The sequence below is a fragment of the Stomoxys calcitrans genome, chromosome 4 (genome assembly GCF_963082655.1).
Source record: "Stomoxys calcitrans chromosome 4, idStoCalc2.1, whole genome shotgun sequence".
Classification (NCBI taxonomy): Eukaryota; Metazoa; Arthropoda; class Insecta; order Diptera; family Muscidae; genus Stomoxys; species Stomoxys calcitrans.
Window position 1 is genome coordinate 11,219,909 of NC_081555.1, and position 22,481 is coordinate 11,242,389.

A 22,481-nucleotide genomic window follows, 5' to 3' on the forward strand; every position below is an offset into this window, starting at 1 on the left:
AACATCTGAGCCGATTTTGGTCCCGTTCGAACCATATTCGGATAAAGCTTGATCATGAACCGATTTCTCGATTTTAGATTTCATGTTCATAAAAGACAAATTTAGGTTGAGTTTTATTCGACCCCTCGACATGCGTGCCGAGTTTCGTTCATATCACACTATATTTATTTAGACCTGCGATATAAACACATCTCCCCAATTAAGACTTTGGGCCCATAAGAAGCTACGTTGGACCACTCAGCAAATTTATTAACCGATTTTGCTGAATTTTGGCATAGACGGTATAGGGTGAGTTTTGTTCGAACCCTCGACATTCGTGCTAAGTTTGGTCCCCATCACGTCCTTCCAAATAGGACCTTGGGCCCATAAAAGCTCATTTATCATATAATTTTGTTGAAATTTGATAAAATAAGCTACGTTAGACCACTCACCATTCGTGCCAAGTTTTTTTTATATCGGACCATAGTTAGATATAGCTTTCTATAGACCAGTCCCCCGATTTGAGAATTTACAGCCATAAAAAGCTCATTTATTACTCGACAGCAACTTGAAGAAGTACGTTGTGTAACACTGCTTGGCATTGGTGCAGTATGTGGGTCAAAATGCCTAGCATGCCTACAATTTTCTTCGGATTTTTATGCGATATGTTCAATACCTACGATGTTGTGGGTATCCAAAGTTTGGCCCAGCCAAACTTAACGCTCTTCCAACTGTTCAACTTCACATCTCATAATTCTTCCCTTAGTTCCTCCTTCTTTTCATTCTAAAAACGTCGAAATTTGAAAAATAATGGCTTGAAGTTCAGTTAAGAAATTCACCAAATGTTGATTTTATCGACCAAAAATTTTCCCTTTACTATATTTTCCCAATATGTTATATTTAGACGAAAAACCTTTGCACCCACAGAAAAGTACAACTGTAGGCGAAAAAGCAATGAGTCCCTAATGTAACGTATGTCCTATTATAGCTATATCAATTCGTTATATAGAGCTTTTCAATAAAACATTTTATTGTCCAAGAGTGCGTATGAGTTATATTAATTTTACTTGTTTTAGCAATATCATGAGAAAACGAATTGATGTAGTTAAGCTACAAGACTTGATCAACACTGGAAGCAGAGTCCTTTCGGACATGTTGGCATGCTTTCATGTGTGCAGAATATTTGGCATTCTTATACAGTTTTAAAATATGAAAGAGTAAATTTTTTTTTTTTTATAATTTTTTTTTATTTTTATATTTTCTTTGCCACTTACCTTTTTCGATAACTGAGTAATATCCACAGGTGTTACACGATTTAAGGCCGCTAAACGTTGCAAACGTTCTCTTGCATGTTCCTCAACCGCTATAACAAATGCGTCCTGCACTGAATTGCCAATATCCCAAGCTGCAAAAAAAAATTGATTAAAATATATTAAAAAAATTATACGAAATTTATTTATTAAACAAAGGACTTAAACATTACTTAATAAAGATTTATATATAAATACATTAAATAGAAATTAAAAATATAATTACATGGATTAACTCTGACAGCTGAATTTTCTGCTTTACAAACAATGTTTTACTTTAATTAAATAGCTTTCAGCTCAATATCCAAGCAAGAGCAGTGAACTATTTATTCATGTGAACCGTATATACTTAAAGAACAATGCATTGCCATTAATTTAATAACATTGCTTTGTTTGTGACTTTTTTCTTTCTGTGTAATTTATGGCATATTGTTTTCTATATGTCAACCTTTCATTTGCTGCTTAGAGTAAAAAGCGTAACGTTGTTTAGTTTCATGGACAACTTGGTCTTGTATCATAGCAATTCAAAGGAAACGAAATACGTGATTTTTTGCGATAGTTGATAACAAAAAATGATTCACCTGTGAGGTGCGATGAATGGGTAAAAATGATTAGACTTTTGTATTTCTTTTCATCTTTAAAATTTATTTACAACTTTTTTCCCCGTGCCTTTCTTATTTCATTACAAAGTGTATGCCTCCACTTATTTCATTTCAAATCCATCTTCCCCCTAAATTTATAGAATGTATATGACAAAATACAATTTTATAGTTTATAATAATTAAGCCACAAGGGAATTAACATTTAAACCTTTTCACACTTAGTTGTTAATGGCATGTTCTCAATTAATCACAATGCTGTTTATTGCAAAGCGCCTAACACCGCATGCTGCTGGAGCTGGCACACACACACATACGCCAAGCACAAGGTGATAAAAATGAAATCATTTGACGTGTTTCAATTTTGGTTTTTGTTTTTGTTGCCAGCCAATAAGCACCAGCCAACCGCCATTGTTATCAAGGGAATCATGAACTTTAGTGTTTCATTAAATACATGTCGTAGTGCTGGTGGCCTGGCCCTCAAAGCTAATGGATTAGTTTAACCGCTGCGATTTATAGACAATTGATAGTTGGTGTTTGGCAACTTAACATGGTTACTCAAACCTCAACATTTGAGTATGTATACCCACATCCGTTTCCTGTGCTATGCCCTAGCTATTGAAATTTTCATAATGAGAATACATGTGGGCAAAATCTATGGGGAACACTTTTTCATAATCTGTACTCTTCACTGGCTCTCTGCCTTATGTAAGTACGGTGTATTCAAATCCAATATACAATATTTGTATCATTTGGTATTTATGGGGATTTATGTGTGTAATATAAATGTATTTGCAAGAATTCTTCCAGCATGGGGCATGTGTATTTGCTATTGCATTTTGCTCATACATATCAACATATATGCTATTGGGTAATGTGTTATCCAATGGTCTGATGGCCTACATTGGTAGCGTACAAATGCCATTGGGAGATATTTAATGTTGACTTTATATTGGAAAACTTAATACAACCAAACAGAGGAATCTACACTAATATGGGTACAAGCTGACAGCAGGGTGTAATGAAAGTGGAGTGGTCAATAAATAAAAAAAAAAATTTATAAGTATTAAAATAAGCTTCACACGACCTAAAAGTTCCAGTTTGAAATTATGTGCCTTCAAAATATTATCAATAGTTCAAAATATCTTCCAAAAATTATACAAGGTTGCGTATGATTTATATTAATTTCACTATTTTTCAGTTTTAACGACTTAACGAATTGATCTTAGAAAAACAACTAAAAAAGTAAATTCAGGGCACACAACTCTTTTAAAATGCCAAACAAATCTTGTGTGTGCAAGTCGAAACGTACATAAGGGTCAATATATATTTCCTTTAACGAAGCACAAATGTAAGTTTTTGTTTTGAAAATGGTATAAAATACTAAAACCATCAATACTTAAGCAAAGATTAGGTATTAAAATGTTGGAAAGGACAAGAAATAAAGAAAGTTTTTACATTTTAGTTATAAGTATTCATATACAGAAGCATAACCCCTTGGGTTTGTATAGGCATGGATAGGTTGAGGATTGGAGTGTGAAATTTAACCCAATCCATGTTCTACGGGCATATGAAAACTCTAGTGGTCGAATTGGTGTGCATCCTGGCAAATATTAAAATAACTTCGAATATCCATAGTCGGGTACTTTCATCGATTTCCAAACATGCGCTACCTACCCACAGTTGCCACATTTTTTTGAAAGACATTCCCAAAATTCTCAAAAAAATTTCCCCAAACAATACCCAATTAAAATTATTTGCCCTAATAAAATCCTCCAAAGAAAAAGTTGTACTGATTAAAGATTTTTTTTTATAAAACTAATAGTAGCTACATCCTGAAATAGACCGATTTTGACCATACTTGACATAATTGTGAGAAATTGTAACAGAACACTTCGTAGATTTTAGCCTAATAAGACAAAAAATGCAGCTTCCAGCGGCTCAGAAAAAGCACTGGGAGATGGCTCGATTGATAGTGACCCAGAATTTCAAGGAGAAAGCTTCATTCGTTCGATTGCTATCGTGATTTCAATAGACGGGCGGAGGGACGAATCAAGAATATATATACTTATAGGATCGCAGATCAATATATCAATGCGTAACGAACGAAATGACAAGATTAGTATAATCCCCATCTTAATATATTGGATGCTGCGACCTTAAATTGTTAGAAACATTTCCAGCTTTAGTACTATGGCCAAAAGCAGTTGCCTTCTGAATGACAAAGGCCTATGTCTATCACATTCATGTAAAATTCCACATCTTGGAATATGCATTTCTGCAGTTAACATAAGCAAAATTCGTATACTCAAGAAAATTAATTTTAAAGCTATGCTGAAGGAATTTTCCCCAGAAAATCCCCAATTTTTAATTTATTCCTCATTAAAACTCCCGTACCCCAAATGAGATCAAAAAATTTTCCCCGATTATGAAAAAATATACCCTGATTGGGGAAATTTCTTCTGGACTGGCAACACTGTGCCACTCTAAATTTTCCCAAGGGAAAGGGTAATGCCGCTACAATACAAAGGAAAAAGTAGTAGGAACATCCTTTCACAGAGAAAAGGTAAAAACTTTACACTTTCCCAAAGGAAAGGATAAGAAGACCACTATTTTCCAAAGAAAAGGGTAAAAAATACTACATTTCAAAAAAAGGGTAAAAAAACTACCACTTCCCAAAAAGGAAAGCCGCTGTTTTCCGATTAAAAAGGTAATTTTCCAATTATAAAGGGTAAAAAATACCCTTTTCCTAAGAAAAGGTTAAAAAACTACCCTTTTCCAAAGAGAAGGATAACAAAATAACCCTTTTTTCAAAGCAAATGGTATTAAAATTACCCTTTCCAAAAGAAAACGGTTATAAGGGTAAAAAATACCCTTCTTCCGAAGAAAGGGAAAGAAATACAGTTTTATCATTTTCCAAAGAAAGGGGTAAAAAATCAAATTTTCTAAGTAAAAGGGCAATAAAACTACCCTTTTCTTAAGAAAAGGGTGATAAAACTACCCCTTTCCGAAGAAAAGGCTAATAAAACTACCCTTTTCCTAAAAAGGGGTACTAAACCTACACTTTTCCAAAAAAGGGTAATAAAACTAGCCTCTCCAAAAAGGGTAATAAAACTAGACTCTCCAAAAAGGGTAATAAAACTACCCTTTTCCAAGGAAAGGGGTAACAAAACTACCCTTTCCAAAGAAAAGGGTAATAAAACTACCCTTTTCCAAAGAAAAATGTAATAAAACTACCCTTTTCCATAGAAAAATGTAATAAAACTATCCTTTTCCAAAGAAAAGGGTAATAAAGCTAACCTTTACCATAGAAAATGGCAATAAATTTACCCTTATTAAAGAAAAGGGTAATAAAACTACTCCTTACAAAGAGAACGGTAATAACATCACATTTTTCTAAGGAAAAGGGTACTAAAAGCACCCTTTTACATTGAAGAAAAAGGGTACTAAAGTACCCTTTTTCATTGAAAAGGATTATAAAACTATCCTAAAGAAAATGTTATTAAAAAAAGAAAAAGTTTTTAAAACTACCTTCTTCTAAAGAAAAGGGTAATAAAACTACCCTTTTCCAAGGAAAAGTGTATCAAATCAACACTTTTCCAAGGAAAAGGGTATCAAATCAACACTTTCCAAGGAAAAGGGTAATAATTTTCAAAAGAAAAGTTACAAAACTACCCTTTTCCAAAGAAAATGGTAATAAAACTACCCTTTTCCAAAGAAAAGGGTAATAAAATTACCCCCTTAAAAATAAAAGGGTAATAAAACTACCCTTTTCCTAAGAAATAAATAAGAAACACCCTATACCACAGAAAAAGTGTAATAAAACTAGCCTTTTCAATAGAAAGGGGTAATAAAACTGCCCTGTTCCAAAAATAAGGGTAATAAAACTACTCCGTTCTAAATAAAACCGTAATAAAACTACCCTGGTCCAAAGAAAAAGGTAATTAAACTACCATCTGCCAAAGAAGAGGGTAATAAAACTAGCCTTTTCAATATAAAGGGGTAATAAAACTACCCTGTTCCAAAAATAAGGGTAATAAAACTACTCCGTTCTAAATAAAAGCGTAATAAAACTACCCTGGTCCAAAGAAAAAGGTAATTAAACTACCCTCTGCCAAAGAAGAGGGTAATAAAACTACCTTGTCCCAAAGAAAAATAATAAAATTACCCCGTTCCAAAGAAGAGGGTATTAAAACCAGGGTTGCAGAGTTTAGCCCCCGACTTCTACCACGGGTCGCAGTCGGAGAGCGGTTCGGAGTCGGGGCAAACGTGCTCAATTTCGAACCAAACTCGGACTCCGGTACAATAGTCCGACTCCGGCCTCAAAACCTCGACTACAGTCGACTCTGCGGCCCTGATTAAAACAATCCTTCCCCAAGACAAAGGGTGTTAAAACTATACTTACACCAGGCAAAGGGTATCTAAACTACCCTTGTCCAAGGGAAAAGGTACTAGATCGCCTCTTACTTAAGAGAAAGGGTATTAAAACTTCCCTTACGTAAGGCAATGGGTATTAAAACTGCCCTTGCCCAAGGGAAATAGTGTTAAAACTGCCTTTACCCAAGGCAAAGGGTATTAAAACTATCTTTACCCCAGGCAAAGGGTATTAAAACTACTCTTACCCAAGGCAAAGGGTATTAAAACTACCCTTACCCAAGGCAAAGGATATTAAAGCTACCCTTTCCTAAGGCAAAAGGTATTAAAAGAACCCTTACCCAAGGCAAAGGGCATTAAACTACCCTTATCCAACGCAAGGGGTATTAAAACTACCCTTACCCAAGGCAAAGGGTATTAAAGCTAACCTTTCCTAAGGCAAAGGGTATTAAAACTACACTTACCCTAGGCAAAGGGTTGTAAAACTAACCTAACCCAAGGCAAAGGGTATTAAAACTACCCTTACCCAAGGAAAAGGGTATTAAAACTAACCTAACCCAAAGAAAAGGAAATAATACTACCGTTACCCAAGGCAAGGGGTATTAAAATTACCCTTACCCAAGGGAAAAAGTATTAAAACTACCCTTATCCAAGGTAAAGGGTATTAAAACCACCCTAACCCAAAGCAAAGTGTATCAAAACTATCCTTACCCAAGGGGAAGTGTATAAAAACTACCCTTTCCCAAGGGAAAAAGTATCAAAACTACCCTTACCCAAGGTAAAGGGTATTAAAACTACCCTTATCCAAGGTAAAGGGTTTTAAAACCAACCTAACCCAAGGCAAAGGGTATTTAAAATACCCTACTTGCCCTACCAAGGGTATTAAAACTACCCTTACCCAAGGGAAAAAGTATTAAAACTACCCTTATCCAAGGTAAAGGGTATTAAAACCACCCTAACCCAAGGCAAAGGGTATCAAAACTACCCTTACCCAAAGCAAAGTGTATCAAAACTATCCTTACCCAAGGGGAAGTGCATTAAAACTACTCTTACCCAAGGCAAAGGGTATTAAAACTACCCTCACCTAAGGCAAAGGATATTAAAACTACACTTACCCAAGGCAATGGGTATTAAAACTACCCTTACCCCAGGCAAAGGGCATTATAACTACTCTTACCCAAGGCAAAGGGCATTAAAACTACTCTTACCCAAGGCAAAGGGTATTAAAACTATCCTTACTCCAGGCAAAGGGTATTTAAACCACCCTTATCCAATGCAAGGGGTATTAAAACAACCTTACCCAAGGCAAAGGGTATTAAAACTACCCTTACCCCAGGCAAAGTGTATTAAGTGTATTAAAACTACCCTCACCTAAGGCAAAGGGTATTCAAACTACCCTTATCCAAGGTAAAGGGTATTAAAACTTCCCTAACCCAAGACAAAGGGTATCACAACTACCCTTACCCAAGGCAAAGTGTATCAAAACTATCCTTACCCAAGGGGAAGTGTATTAAAACTACCCTCACCTAAGGCAAAGGGTATTAAAACTACCCTTACCCAAGGCAAAGGGTATTAAAACAACCCTTACCCAAGGCAAAGGGTATTAAAACTACCCTTACCACAGGCAGAGGGTATTAAAACTACCCTCACCTAAGGCAAAGGGTATTAAAACTACCCTTATCCAAGGTAAAGGGTATTAAAACTACCCTAACCCAAGGCAATGGGTATCAAAACTACCCTTACCCAAGGCAAAGTGTATCAAAACTATCCTTACCCAAGGGGAAGGGCATTATAACTACCCTCATCCAAAGCTAGGGGTATTAAAACGACTCTTACCCAAGGAAAGGGGAAATAATACTACGCTTACCCAAGGCAAAGTGTATCAAAACTATCCTTACCCAAGGGGAAGTGTATTAAAACTACCCTCACCTAAAGCAAAGGGTATTAAAACTACCCTTATCTAAAGTAAAGGGTATTAAAACTACCCTTACTTAAGGCAATGGGTATTAAAACTACCCTTACCTCAGGCAAAGGGGATTTAAAACTACCCTTACTTAAGGCAATGGGTATTAAAACTACCCTTACCCCAGGCAAAGGGCATTAAAACTACTCTTACCCAAGGCAAAGGGTATTAAAAAAAACTTACCTAAGGCAAAGGGTATTAAAACTACCTTTACCCAGGCAAGGGGTATTAAAACTACCCTCACCTAAGGCAAATGGTATTAAAACTACCCTTGATGAAGGAAATTGCATTAAAACGGATCTTACCTAAGGGGCAAAACCACTCTTACCTAACCATTCCTAACTATGGGAAAGGGTATTAAAACAACCCTTACCCAAGGCAAAGGGTATTAAAACAACCCTTACCCAAGGCAAAGGGTATTAAAACTACCCTTACCCCAGGCAAAGGGTATTAAAACTACCCTTGCCTTAGGCAAAGGGTATTAAAACTACCCTTATCCAAGGTAAAGGGTATTAAAACCAACCTTATCTAAGGCAAGGGGTATTAAAACTGCCCTTACCCAAGGCAAAAGGTACTAAAACTACCCTTACCCAAGGGGAAGGGCATTAAAACCACCCTTATCCAACGCAAGGGGTATTAAAACTACCCTTACCCAAGGCAAAGGGTATTAAAGCTACCCTTTCCCAAGGCAAAAGGTATTAAAACAACCCTTATCCAAGGCAAAGGGCATTAAAACCACCCTTATCCAACCCAAGGGGTATTAAAACTACCCTTACCCAAGGCAAAGGGTATCACAACTACCCTTACCCAAGGCAAAGTGTATCAAAACTATCCGTACCCAAGGGGAAGGGCATTAAAACTACTCTTACCCAAGGAAAGAGGAAATAGTACTACCCTTACCCAAGGCAAGGGGTATTAAAACTACCCTCACCTAAGGCAAAGGGTATTAAAACAACCTTACCCCAAGCAAAGGGTATTACAACTACCCTTACCTAAGGCAAAAGGTATTAGAACTATCCTTATCAAGGGTATTAAAACCACCCTAACCCAGGGCAAAAGGTATCAAAACTACCCTTACCCAAGGCAAAGTGTATCAAAACTGTCCTTATCCAAGGGGAAGTGTATTAAAACTGTCCTTACCCAAGGGTAAGTGTATTAAAACTACCCTTACCCAAGGCAAAGAGTATTAAAACTACTCTTACCCAAGGCAAAGGGTATTAAAACTACCCTTACCCAAGGGGAAGGGCATTAAAACCACCCTTATCCAACGCAAGGGGTATTAAAACTACCCTTACCCAAGGCAAAGGGTATCACAACTACCCTTACCCAAGGCAAAGTGTATCTAAACTATCCTTACCCAAGGGGAAGGGCATTAAAACTACTCTCATCCAAAGCAAGGGGTATTAAAACTACTCTCATCCAAAGCAAGGGGTATTAAAACTACTCTTACCCAAGGAAAGAGGAAATAGTACTACCCTTACCCAAAGCAAGGGTATTAAAACTACCCTTACCTGGGGCAAAGGGTATTAAAACTACCCTTACCTGGGGCAAAGGGTATTAAAACTACCCTTACCCCGGCGAAGGGTATTAAAACTACCCTTACCCAAAGCAAGGGTATTAAAACTACCCTTACCCAAGGCGAAGGGTATTAAAACTATCCTTATCCAGGCAAGAGGTATTAAATCTTACCTTACCCAAGACAAAGTGTGTTAAAACTACCCTTATTCAAGGAAAAGGGTATTAAAACTACCCTTACTCAAGGCAAAGGATATAAAAGCTACCCTTACACAAGGCAAAGGGTACTAAAACTACCCTTGTTCAAGGAAAATGGTATTAAAACCACTCTTACCTAAGGGCAGGGGTATTAAAACTGCCCCCAAGGCAGAGGTTATTAAAACTACCCCCAAGACAGAGGGTATTAAAACTACCCTTACCCCAGGCAAAGGGGATTTAAAAACTACCCTTACTCAAGAGAAAGGGTTTTAAGGCTACGTGTGCAAGCTTACGCAATTGTTTTAAAGACTACACAAGCTTTTGAATTTTAATTGAGTAGCTTGGCAAAAAATATATGAAAAATCTGTTGTAATATATCAAAATAAATTAAAATTACATAAATTGAAATACTGCCATAACCAGTAATTATGAGTTTCAATTCTACACTTAACTATGCCCAGATAATATGTAACTAAATGATTATAACGATTTGAAATAATCTATTTTACAGCCTTTTCTTTGGCCATTACATTACATTTATCTTCAAAGCCATCTTAGAGTCGTTTATCATTCTTGTAACTTTGACTACTCTAATATAACCATTCACACCTTCGTTGCCTTCACACCAAATCTGCAACAAACAGGCACACATATTAATATACAAAACCAAGCTCTTATGCCTTTGGCTTTGGACCTAGTGAAATATGCATGAATTGGTGGCTGGACAGCGTGATGGTGTATGCCGCCACAGTGCTCATATCTTATGGACCCAAATAGGTGTTGAAGATGGCCGTGATGAAAATGACCATGACGACTTTACCATCCATCGCCACCATCTTCAGTTGCTCGACAAGACCAACAGCTAAAATATAAACAGCAAATTTTGTGCTTGGAAAACGAATGCCCCTGGTGGTTGGTTGGCTGGCAAGTAAGTCCATACAAATGGCATTGGTAAGTGAGTGTGGTGTAGTCACACTTTAAGTGTAATGGCTTTGTCTAAGTGCTATAAAGTGTGTTGTGGCCAAAACCACATGTTACATTTGCTCCCAACGAAACGGAATGCCATACACACACAGCTCACCGAAAAGACACATCTGGAGCACCAAATGAGGGGTTAACAAATAGTGACAGCATAAAATTACAAACAAATAGAGAAAGGCAAAGCAGCGAACAGGCTGGCAGGTTGGCTGTTTGGCTGGTTGACAGAACGCCAGGCAGGCAGGCAGACAAACTGTTTGGTTGCAAGACTTGACAGACATACCCAGGCGCACAACATTCACGTGCAGTAATCATGGAAATGCTGTTCCATTTTTAATAGCTTAAAGGACAAAAAAAAAAAACGACAAGAAAAATACTTGGCAGCATCAACTATGAGAACCAACCTAGCTAACCTAGTCATTGCCATCAAGAATAGCAACACTCCAAAACTTTCGAGGCCAAACAAAAAGTCATGAAATGCGACATAGAGCTCTCTCTGTAGTTGTCGTTAGCTCTTAGGGGTCATATGCCCAGTAATTGGAAATGTTAACAGTGAATTTGAACTTGAAACAAAAACAAAAGAGCCTTTCTCGCTTTTTTTTTTGTGTACATCATGGTTGGCCTTTAAACAAAGTTCAACATAAATTGACGTTTTGCTTTTATACAAAATTAACAGAGTACTACAGCTGGCAGCTGGCTTTAATTTCTAAACAGAAAATCAACGCTAAAAAATAAAATCAAAAATATTTTGTGAAACAAAATTTAGCCAAGTTTTTTTTTTAAGTTGTTAAAAGTCTTTGCAGCTATGAAGGGAGCAAAGGAGTAGAGAAATAATGCCTGGGTGGTGGAAATCTCTTGAAATTACAAACAAAGAAAAAAGTTGTTAAAAATTCACAGCCATTACAAATAAATGAAAAAAGTAATGTTGGGGAAAGGGGTGCGTATGATTGTTATTAATTTTAGAAAATTGCTTATATAACCCTTAAACGAATTGTTAAAAGTTTTCTTATCAAGAATAAATGTTTGTGCAAACCTCTTCTCTTAGATTTTTTTACAGCTTTCAATGGGTGCATAGGTATCTCCATAGTATTCCGTGTTAAAACTACCTTTACCCAAGGCAAAGGGTATTAAAACTACCTTACCTTACCTTTCCCAAGACAAAGGGTATTAAAACTAACCCTATCCAAGGCAAGGGGTATTAAAACTACCCTTACCAAAGGCAAAGGGTATTAAAACTACCCCTTCCCAAGGCAAAGGGTATCTTCTCATAGATTTTTTTACAGCTGTCAATGGGTGCATAGGTATCTCCATAGTATTCCATGTTAAAAATTGACGTTTTGCTTTTATACAAAATTAACAGAGTACTACAGCTAGCAGCTGGCTTTAATTTCTAAACACAAAATCAACGCTCAAAAAAAAAAATCTAAAATATTTTGTGAAACAAATTTAGCCAAGTTTTTTTAAGTTGTTAAAAGTCTTTGCAGCAGAAAAGAAAGTAAAGAAGTAATGTCTTGGTGGTGGAAATCTCTTGAAATTACAAACAAAGAAAAAAGTTGTTAAAAATTCACAGCCATTACAAATAAATGAAAAAAGTAATGTTGGGGGAAGGGGTGCGTATGATTGTTATTAATTTTAGAAAATTGCTTATATAACCCTTAAACGAATTGTTAAAAGTTTACCTATCAAGACTTAATGTCTGTGTAAACCCCTTCTCTTGGATTTTTAAACAGCTGGCAATGGGTGCATAGGTATCGCCATAGTATTCCGTGTTAAAACTACCTTTAGCCAAGGCAAAGGGTATTAAAACTACCCTTACCCAAGGCTAAGGATATTGAAACTACCCTTATCCAAGGCAAGGGGTATTAAAACTACCCTTACAAAAAGCAAAGGGTATTAAAACTACCCTTACCCAAGGCAAAGGTTATCTTTTCATAGATTTTTTTACAGCTGTCAATGGGTGCATAGGTATCTCCATAGTATTCCATGTTAAAAATACAAAATTGCATAATTCCCCACCATCATCCCATTAAGTAACAGAGGGACGACTTTTCTCATACCAATCAGCTCAACGATTAACAATCTTTATGTACATTAGGCCACCATAGCGCAGAGGTTAGCATGTCCGCTTAGGTTCGAATACTGGCGAGAAGATCTGTAAAATTTTTAGCGCTCGTTATCCCTTCCTAATGATGGCGACATTTTTGAGGTACTATACCATTTGATATGGCAGCCATGTAAAAACTTATCCACAAAGAGCCGTTCGAAGTCGGCTATAGAAAGGAGGCCCCTTACCATAGAGCTTAAATTTGAATCGGACAGCACACATGATATGTGAGAAATTTGCCCCTGTTCCTAATGGAATGTTCGTGGGCAATTTTTTATGCATTATTGACGGAAAACCACCATTAAAATATATGTTAAGGCATACAGCACTAATTGTGGGCCCAAATTCGTTGCTTTGAGACGTGTGCCGGTAAATGAGAAGCTATTTCCAAAGAAATATTTCGTTTTAGAAATATAAGTTCGCAAACATATTTGAAAATTATAGTATGTGAAAAAAGGGGAGCGTATGATTGTTATTAATTTTAAGAAAACCACAATAAAACCCTGAAAACCCGAATTGATACAGCTTAGTTATATACCATTAAATGTGAGCGCAAACATGTTCTTTTCGTGTAGTCTAAAATTGTTCATGTGTGCACAGGCATTCTTGTAATTTCAAAGAAACATTTTCTGGAATAGGGTGCGTATGATTGTTATTAATTTTTAAAAATGCTTGTATATCCCGTAATTGAATTGATAGAGCTATGCTATAAACTACAAAATGTGTCCTTAAACATGCTCTTTATTACTATTATAATTCTCTTGATGGGTGCAGAAGGTATCGTGTTCCTAAAATGTTAAGGAGCTAGGTAAGGATAGTAAAAACAATCAAAGGAAACTGGATTGAATTGGAATGGATTTTGAAACACTTGAGGTCGAGACATAGAGAGAGAGAGAGAGAGAAAGAGAGAGACTTCTCTACTTCCAGTGAAGTAGTTTTGCGGAAATCTGATATTGTCATTTGGTAGTTCTAGCTACACACCTAACTCAAAGCCAGAGAAGAAAATAAGTCTGGGCTGTTACATTGGGGACTCTGACACCAAGATCTGCTTCCTACTGACTGAACATTACACGGTTTTTCAGGTTTTTCAGACGGAAATCCAGGCTGTGCACGAGACAGACTAGTGGCAACGCGGGGGCGACGAGTACGAACATCTTAAGTACAGGAAGTTGGATTATGCCATTACCAACCAGGACGTTAAAGTCGTCTTGCAGTGTTAGAAGATTAACGTCATCTGTGTGCGTATGACACAATGTGAGTTGTTGTTGTTGTTGTAGCTGAGGGGACAGCACTTGCCGATAAAGAACTCCATCGGGTCAATCCGGTACGTACAACCGGCTGCCATGGGACACAATATGAGTACCGGGCTATGGCGGGGAAAGGAGCAATAAAAGAGCAGACAATCTGTTTATAAGCGCCAAAAGACTGTCATCACCAAACTTGGTCAAAGCGAAGCTTTTTAAGGCGAATCAGAGAAGAGAGAGAAGAACGGGCATATGGAACAGGTAAATGGTTGGAAGGACTACAAAAATTCTATACGGGAATCGGAAATTCACTAAACAAAGCTAATATTGAGGAAGAGCAGGAAGGGATCATCGTAGCTCAGTGATTAGCATGTCCGCCTTTGACGGTGAACGCCTGGATTCAAAATCTTCATTTGCGATCCAATTTGCAAATTTTTTTTGCTAGATAGTGCTCAAAAATCCTCACGAAATGCTCGAGCGGAAATTTTGTCTACAATATCCACTTTGATCTTTGGGATTTTCGACTTGATAGGTTTGGTATTTTGCAATTTGCGAAGGCGTTAATAGTTCGATTTTCATTTTTATGCATGATCTGGGTAGGTGAGAAAATTACCAACGACTTTGCCGCTAAGAATGTTCAAGTCTGATTATTATACCCTTTACCGTAGGATTGTCATGTCATTTTAAGTCGATCTAGCGATGTCCGTCCGTCCGTCCGTTTGTCTGTGGAAAGCAGGCTAACTTTCGAAGGAGTAAAGCTAGCTGCTTGAATTTGCACAAATTGGAATCGGTTGGAATTGTAAATGGGCCAAATTGGTCCATGTTTTCATATAGCTGCCATATAAACCGATCTTGGGTCTTGACTTCTTGAGCCTCTAGAGGGAGCAATTATCGTCCGATTTGACAAAAATTTTGTACGTGGTGTCTTAGTATCACTGGAAGGTATTAAAACCCTTTATCGATTGTTAAACATAGACCATATAACACTTAATTCGATTATAAAGATAATGGGAAAAATTTTGAGGAATGGGGAGCGTATGAGTGTTATTAATTACAAAGAAATGCTGGTAGAGCACTTAAACGAATTGATACAACTAAGCCATAGGACACAAAATGAATCCTCGAACTTGCTTAACAGGATGATTTTCAAACAGTTCATGGGTGCATTGAAGTTCTTCAGGTTTAATATTTAGGCGTTGTTTTTGATTTCTGAATTTATAAATTTAGATAAAAAATTTCGCGGCCAAAACAAATCGTAATTAGGGTGAATAATTCTGCAAGGAATATGCGAAAAATGTCACAACACAAAATGTATGTAGAAGCCGCCTTTATAAAGATGTTTGAGAAAACAAATTTTTGGAATGTGGTGCGTATGATTGTTATTAATTTCAAAGAAATTCTTGTATAGCCCTCAAACGAATTGATATAGCTAAGCTAGAGGATACAAAATGGATCCTCGAACTTACTCAATATGATGATTTTCGAAGTGATCATGGGTGCATTGTTTTTCTTAAAAATTTTATTGAACAGTCCAAGTCAGGGTTAATACTTGGGCGTTGTTTTTGATTTGTGAAATTTAAAATTTAGATAATAAATTTTGCGGATAAAACAGATCGTAATTAGGGTGAAAAATTGCACAACACAAAATGTATGTGAAGCCGCCTTTATAAAGATATTTGAGAAAAAAATTTTTGGAATGTGGTGCGTATGATTGTCATTAATTTCAAAGAAATTCTTGTATAGTCCTCAAACGAATTGATATAGCTAAGCTAGAGGATACAAAATGGATCCTAGAACGTGTTCAATAGGATGATTTTCGAAATGATCATGGGTGCATTGGCATTCTTAAAAATTTTATTGAACAGTCCAAGTCAGGGTTAATACTTGGGCGTTGTTTTTGATTTATGAAATTTAAAATTTAGATGGGCGAATTCTGTTAGGAATACACAAAAAACTTCACAACACAAAACTTATGTAGAAGCAGTCATGATAAAGATATTTCAGAGAAAAAATATTTTGGAATGTAGATGGGTGAATAATTTTGTAAGGAATATGCTAAAAAAAGTCGCAACACAACATGTATGTAGAAGCAGTCATTATAAAGATATTTGAGAAAAAATATTTTGGAATGTGGTGCGTATGATTGTTATTAATTTCAAAAAAATTCTTGTATAGCTCTTAAACGAATTGATACATTTGAGCTACACAACACTAAATGTAAGCACAACAGATGTCCTTTATTGAGATCTTGGAAATATCCATGTGTGCAAAGTATTCCAAAATTTTTAAGGACCTAACAAAGTCAGGTATAAAATTTTTATTGTTTCCATTTTCTTCTATTTTATTTTATTTTATTTTATTTTATTTTATTTTATTTTATTTTATTTTATTTTATTTTATTTTATTTTATTTTATTTTATTTTTTTATTTTATTTTTATTTCATTTTATTGTATTTTATTTTATTTTATTTTATTTTATTTTATTTTATTTTATTTTATTTTATTTTATTTTATTTTTTTATTTTATTTTATTTTATTTTATTTTATTTTATTTTATTTTATTTTATTTTATTTTTTTTATTTTATTTTATTTTATTTTATTTTATTTTATTTTATTTTATTCCTCAAATATTTCATCTTCGTCCCATTTTGTACTCCCTTTTTAGTCCCTCCAAAAGTCTTCCATCACTTCAGTTATAATCGCCTCAATTGATTTGTCAACATGAATGACACCTCAAAATCCCTTGTCACGTTAGACTCCATCAGTAATTGATCACAACTTTGAGCTGGGGGGAGGCTAGGTTGGCTGAAAATTGCATCCTAATATTTTTTTAATGCTCGAATTTGGCAAATAGCTTCCCTTGCACATATTGCCCAAAGTGCAATGTACTAGAGGTCATACCAGCATTTCGACGTTTCATAATCCATGAAATATTTTTGATAAATGATGCAACCATTTGAAATGCATTAAGAGAAAATTGGATATCAAAAAGAAATAAAAAAAGGAAAAACCTCAAAGAAAACCCAGGGGACGTATAATGCATGGAAATGATAAATAATATGACTAATACGCAGGGTAGTAGACAATCAATCAGTGAATTAATGTGACTTATACGGCTTGGGGGCTAAGTGGATAGTTAGATTCAGTTTACCAGTATGGAGTTAGCAATTTCCAATCTCACCAAAGGTGTTGGTCAGGCACTACTGCGACAAAAGCTGTTACAAATATCTATCCATTCTATGAAATTTATAATAGAATTCATTTCTTAAATATTTTGGGGAGTTGGGTGCGTATGAGTGTTATTGTTTTAGAAAATTTTCAATATAGCTTTTAAACGAATTGATAGAGCTTAACCAACTAAGACCAAATGTTGGTGGAGACATCTTCTTTTAGATTTTTTCAGATCTCTTCATGGGTGCAACGGTATTTTCATACAATTATATTTGGTATTGCAGTTACAAAATCAACAATTGCCTACAAGCAGTATTTACAATGTTGCCTAAATATGCCTGTAATTGTTTGTCACTTCTACCTATTCAACTTTTACAGATTTACAAAAATTAATTAGGGAATTGGGTGCGTATGAGTATTATTATTTTAGAAAAGTTTTGATATAAACCAAAAACGAATTGATAGAGCTTAGGCAATCAAAAAGAAATGTGGTTGCAAACATCTTCTTTAAGATTCTTCGCTAGCTATCGATGGGTGCAGTGGTATTGGTGATGCAGATACAAAATTCAAAAATTACAAAAATGGATAAGACATTGGCCTATCACCACTGTGTACTCGGCGGTCATTACTGCCAACATAGTAAACCTACTACACCCCCTTAACATTTCATTTAAGATTTCACCTTTTAATTTTTTTTTTACTTCTTGTCTTCTTATGCCCCTCCATTTTCTCAATTTACTTAATTTAATAAAAATTTTGGTTTAATTTTGCGCAAGCTTTGGCCAAAACCAAAAATCCAATTATTCATTGTCAATTTAGCATTTCTTGTTGAATTGCAAAAAAAAAAAGTTCCAAGTTTCATTCCAAGACATTTTCTCAATAGATAAAAAATTTATTTCTAGGACTTTTTTACATTCAGCTGTTTTCTTTGCTGTACATGTATTTGTTGTAACAACAAGGATGAGGATGTGCTTTCTCATATGACAGTGTCAATAGTTTTGTACAGTTCCATTTGGTAGTTTATTCTTCTCTCTGGAGAAGAAGAAATGGCATCACATTTTTTGTTGTTGTTGTCTTGTAATGCTCAACTTCTTTGGGGATTTAGTAACTGGGTGATGAAAACTAAATATTTAGTTAGAAACGAATACCAGCAAAGAGATATAACATTTCCATTCTGCAGAAATTGAAATCACTTGAATCAAATTGGAATGGGATTAAACTGAATGCAGTTAGCTTAAATGATTTCCGAAACTAAAGAAGAACATGATTTACAAAGAAAAAGAGAAACTCCTTTGAATTGAACTTGCAAGGAAATGATGTTAAAAGTTAGTGGCAAGAGTAGATATAAGTATTATGGAGGACATTTTTGTAATTGAAATTGTTTAAGAAATTTTAATATGAAAAAAACGAATATGGGTTTAAAAACCCTAAAAACAAGTAAAAGGTGGCGTATGATTGTTATTCATTAAAAAAAAAAAAAAAACTAGAGCACTTATGCAAATTGGTAGAGATAAAGTTATTGAACATTAAATATAGGCTTAAAGTCACGGTCTAAAATTAAACCGAAATCGGATTATGAATGTGCCCTTTAGGGGACCAAGACTTTAAATCGAGAAATTGGTCTTCGTGGCAGCTATATCCAAATCTGGACCGATCTGGGCCAAATTGCAGAAAGTTGTAGAAGAGCCTAACTCAACTCACAATCCCAAATTTCGTCTAAATCGGACAATAAATGCGCATTTTATGGGCCCAAAACCACAAATAGAGAGATCGGTCTATATGGCAGCTATATCCAAATCTGGACCAATCTGGGCCAAATTGAAGAGGGATGTCGAAAGGCCCAACATAACTCACTGTCCCAAATTTCGGCGAAATCGGACAATAAATGCGTCTTTTATGGGCCAAAGACCTTAAATCGAGAGATCGGTCTATATGGCAGCTATATCCAAATCTGGGTCAATCTGAGCCATATTGCAGACAAATATCGAGGGGCTTAGCTTAACTCATTGTCCCAAATTTCGATGAAATCGGACAATAAATGCGCCTTCGGTGGTTGTTATAAAAATAGGTTAAAATAGGGTAATAGGTTGCGTATGATTATTATAAATTACAATAAAACTCTTGTATAAGACTTAAACGAATTGATAAAGCTAAGCCATAAACTAATAAATGTGCGTTAAGACATGGTCTTTGTAATCATCATAGACCTGTTCATGTGTGCAAATGTATTCTCAAAATTTTGAATGAACAAGATCAGGGAGAATATTAAAACTTTTATTCTCAACGTTTTTATACCCTTCACCACCACTGTGGTATTATGGTAGTATAAGTTTGTGCATTGGTTTGCAACTCTAATAAGAACAAGAGCTAGACCTATTGTTAAGTATACCGCTCGACTCAGAATCACTTTCTGATTCGATTTAGCCATGTCCGTCTGTCCTTCTGTGAGTCCATGTATTCTTGTAATCAAAGTGCAGGTCGTATTTGTTGTCCAATCACCACGAAATTTTGCATATATCACTTTTTTGGTCTAAGGACAAACGATATTGAATTTGGTAAAAATGATTCAGATTTAGATATAGCTCCCATATATATATATATATCGCCCGATTCGCACTTAAATGGCCGTAGTAGCTATAATTTTCAACCGATCTGCACAAAATTTGGCACGGACGATTTTGTTACTGATGTTAACATCTCTGTGAGATTTCATTAAAATCGGTTCAGATTTAGATATAGCTCCCATGTATATGTATCGCCCGATTTGTACTTAAGTGGCCGTAGTAGCTATAATTTTCAACCGATTGTGTAGGTTGGTCTGGAAGCAAATATAGACTATATAATTTTTTAATATCGGGAGAGGGGGGGCGGACCCTCCCCCTTGCTCCAAAAGTACTACCCAAAAATAAATGTGTACCGATCAAGACAATATGGGATTCAAATGAAAGATATTCAAGAGTTGAGTATGAATTTCTTAATAAAAGTTGGCTCCAAGTCCCTGGGGGCCACCCCAGCCCCAAAACCCTCTAAAATAGGTTTATTTGAAGATCATGACAATATGGGACTCAATTGAAAGGTATTCGGGAGTAGATTACGAATATGGTCAGTTATTAGGAATAGGCTTTATAATTTATTGATAATGGAAGGGGCGGACCCTCCACCGTTACCCCAAAAACACCACCCAAAATCAAAAGTGGATCGATAAGGACAATATGGGTATTAAATGAAAAGTATGCGGAAGTATATTACGAATCTGACATACAAATTCATGTCGAAGTATAGGGAGTCACCCCAACCCCACAAAAACGCACAAAATTGGCACATTAGCCAATCACGGATATATGGGACTTGGATTGTTTGTTCCGTATAGACTGAAATACGGCAGAATTGATTTTCTCGAAATTTCGGCATATTGTGTAGGTTGGTCCGGAAAGAAACAAAGGCCATATAATTTTTCGGTATAGGGAAGGGGGACGGGCCTTCCCCCTTATGCCAAAAACACAGCCCAAAATCAAAAGTGGACCGATCGGGACACTATAGGTGTCAAATGAAAGGTATTGGAGAGTAGAATACGAGTATGGTATTAAAATTTGGATTAAAGTTACCCCCCCAACCCCAAAACTTCTCTAAACAGATATATTCAAAGTTCATGTCAATGTGGGACTCAAATGATAAGTATTAGGCGGTAGTATTAGGCGGTAGATTACAAATATGGCATAAAAAAATAGATCCAAGTAATGGGAGGTCGCCCACCCCCAAAAGGGCATTTTAGCCTACCCTGGCTATATGGGACTCAAATGAAAGGTATTTTGGGGAGTAGATTATGAATTTGACATTAAAATTTGCGTTCAAGTCTAGGTGGCATTTTTCCTCCTAAAGATACGTCAAATGGTTTATTTGACCCATTATGATCATATGGGACTGAAATGCAAGGTATTTGAGAGTAGAAAACACATTTGATATCCAATTTTGCAGCCCCTAAACCCCCGAATTTGTTATTTATTTTCAGTGCAAAGTGCCGGTGGCCGGCCCAAACCATCCCCAGCCCCAAACCACCCCCAGCCCCAAACCACCCCCAGCCCCAAACCACCCCCAGTCCCAAACCACCCCCAGCCCCAAACCACCCCCAGCCCCAAACCACCCGCAGCCCCAAACCATCCCCAGCCCAAAACCAACCCCAGCCCCAAACCACCCCCAGCCCCAAACCACCCTCAGCCCCAAACCACCCTCAGCCCCAAACCAACCCCAGCCCCAAACCACCCTCCAAACGGTTCATATTTACCGACCATGGCAATATGGGGCTCAAATTAAAGGGATTTGGAAGTGCAGCACGAATTTGACACCCATATTCGGGTCGAAATGTTTGAGGTGCCATTCCTCCTCTGATGAGAACATTACCCTAAGGAAAAACATTGCCACCAGAAATTGAGAAGAGGCAAATTCTCACACATCAATGAGTTACTTTCCAAGGTCCCTTATCAAGTTTAATGATAAGGGACCTTGCATGCATGGCTTTGTACCTCGTAAATGTCGCCAACATTAAGAGGGAATAAATAGCGCTTTGTTCTAGGATTCGAATGAGTTCAGCGTCATAGGCTACAATGGCACGAATTCGATTTCTGCATTCAGGGCGAAGTGTCCCCACCTTAGAAATGATATTAGGAAGTTAAAAAAGGCGCAGCGGAGCGGGCCTGGTTTGGCTAGTATATATATTGCCCGATTTTATAATTGTAGGCTACGTGTAGGGTATTAGATAGTCGGCTCCGACCGACTTTTGCCTTTCCTTACTGGTTTTTTTCTCTTGGGTTTTTTTTTGTTCCAAGTTTTCAATCATGGAGACAAATGCCCAAAATTCTGTATATATGGGTTGCCCAAAAAGTAATTGCGGATTGTTCATATAATCGGCGTTGACAAATTTTTTTCACAGCTTGTGACTCTGTAATTGCATTCTTTTTTCTGTCAGTTATCAGCTGTTACTTTTAGCTTGCTTTAGAAAAAAAGTGTAAACAAGTAAAAGCGTCCTAAGTTCGGCCGGGCCGAATCTT

General features: G+C 36.3%; 1 protein-coding gene across 4 annotated transcripts in view; it reads right to left on the bottom strand.

The window, feature by feature from the left end:
- Positions 1–22,481, bottom strand: part of LOC106087029 (uncharacterized) — a 435,541-nt gene that overhangs the window by 205,116 nt on the left and 207,944 nt on the right. For all 4 annotated transcript variants that reach the window (XM_059368281.1, XM_059368282.1, XM_059368283.1 and 1 more), the window contains exon 5: positions 1,254–1,384. In XM_059368281.1, the coding sequence (XP_059224264.1) occupies positions 1,254–1,384 (131 nt within the window). The remainder of the gene's footprint in view (positions 1–1,253; positions 1,385–22,481) is intronic.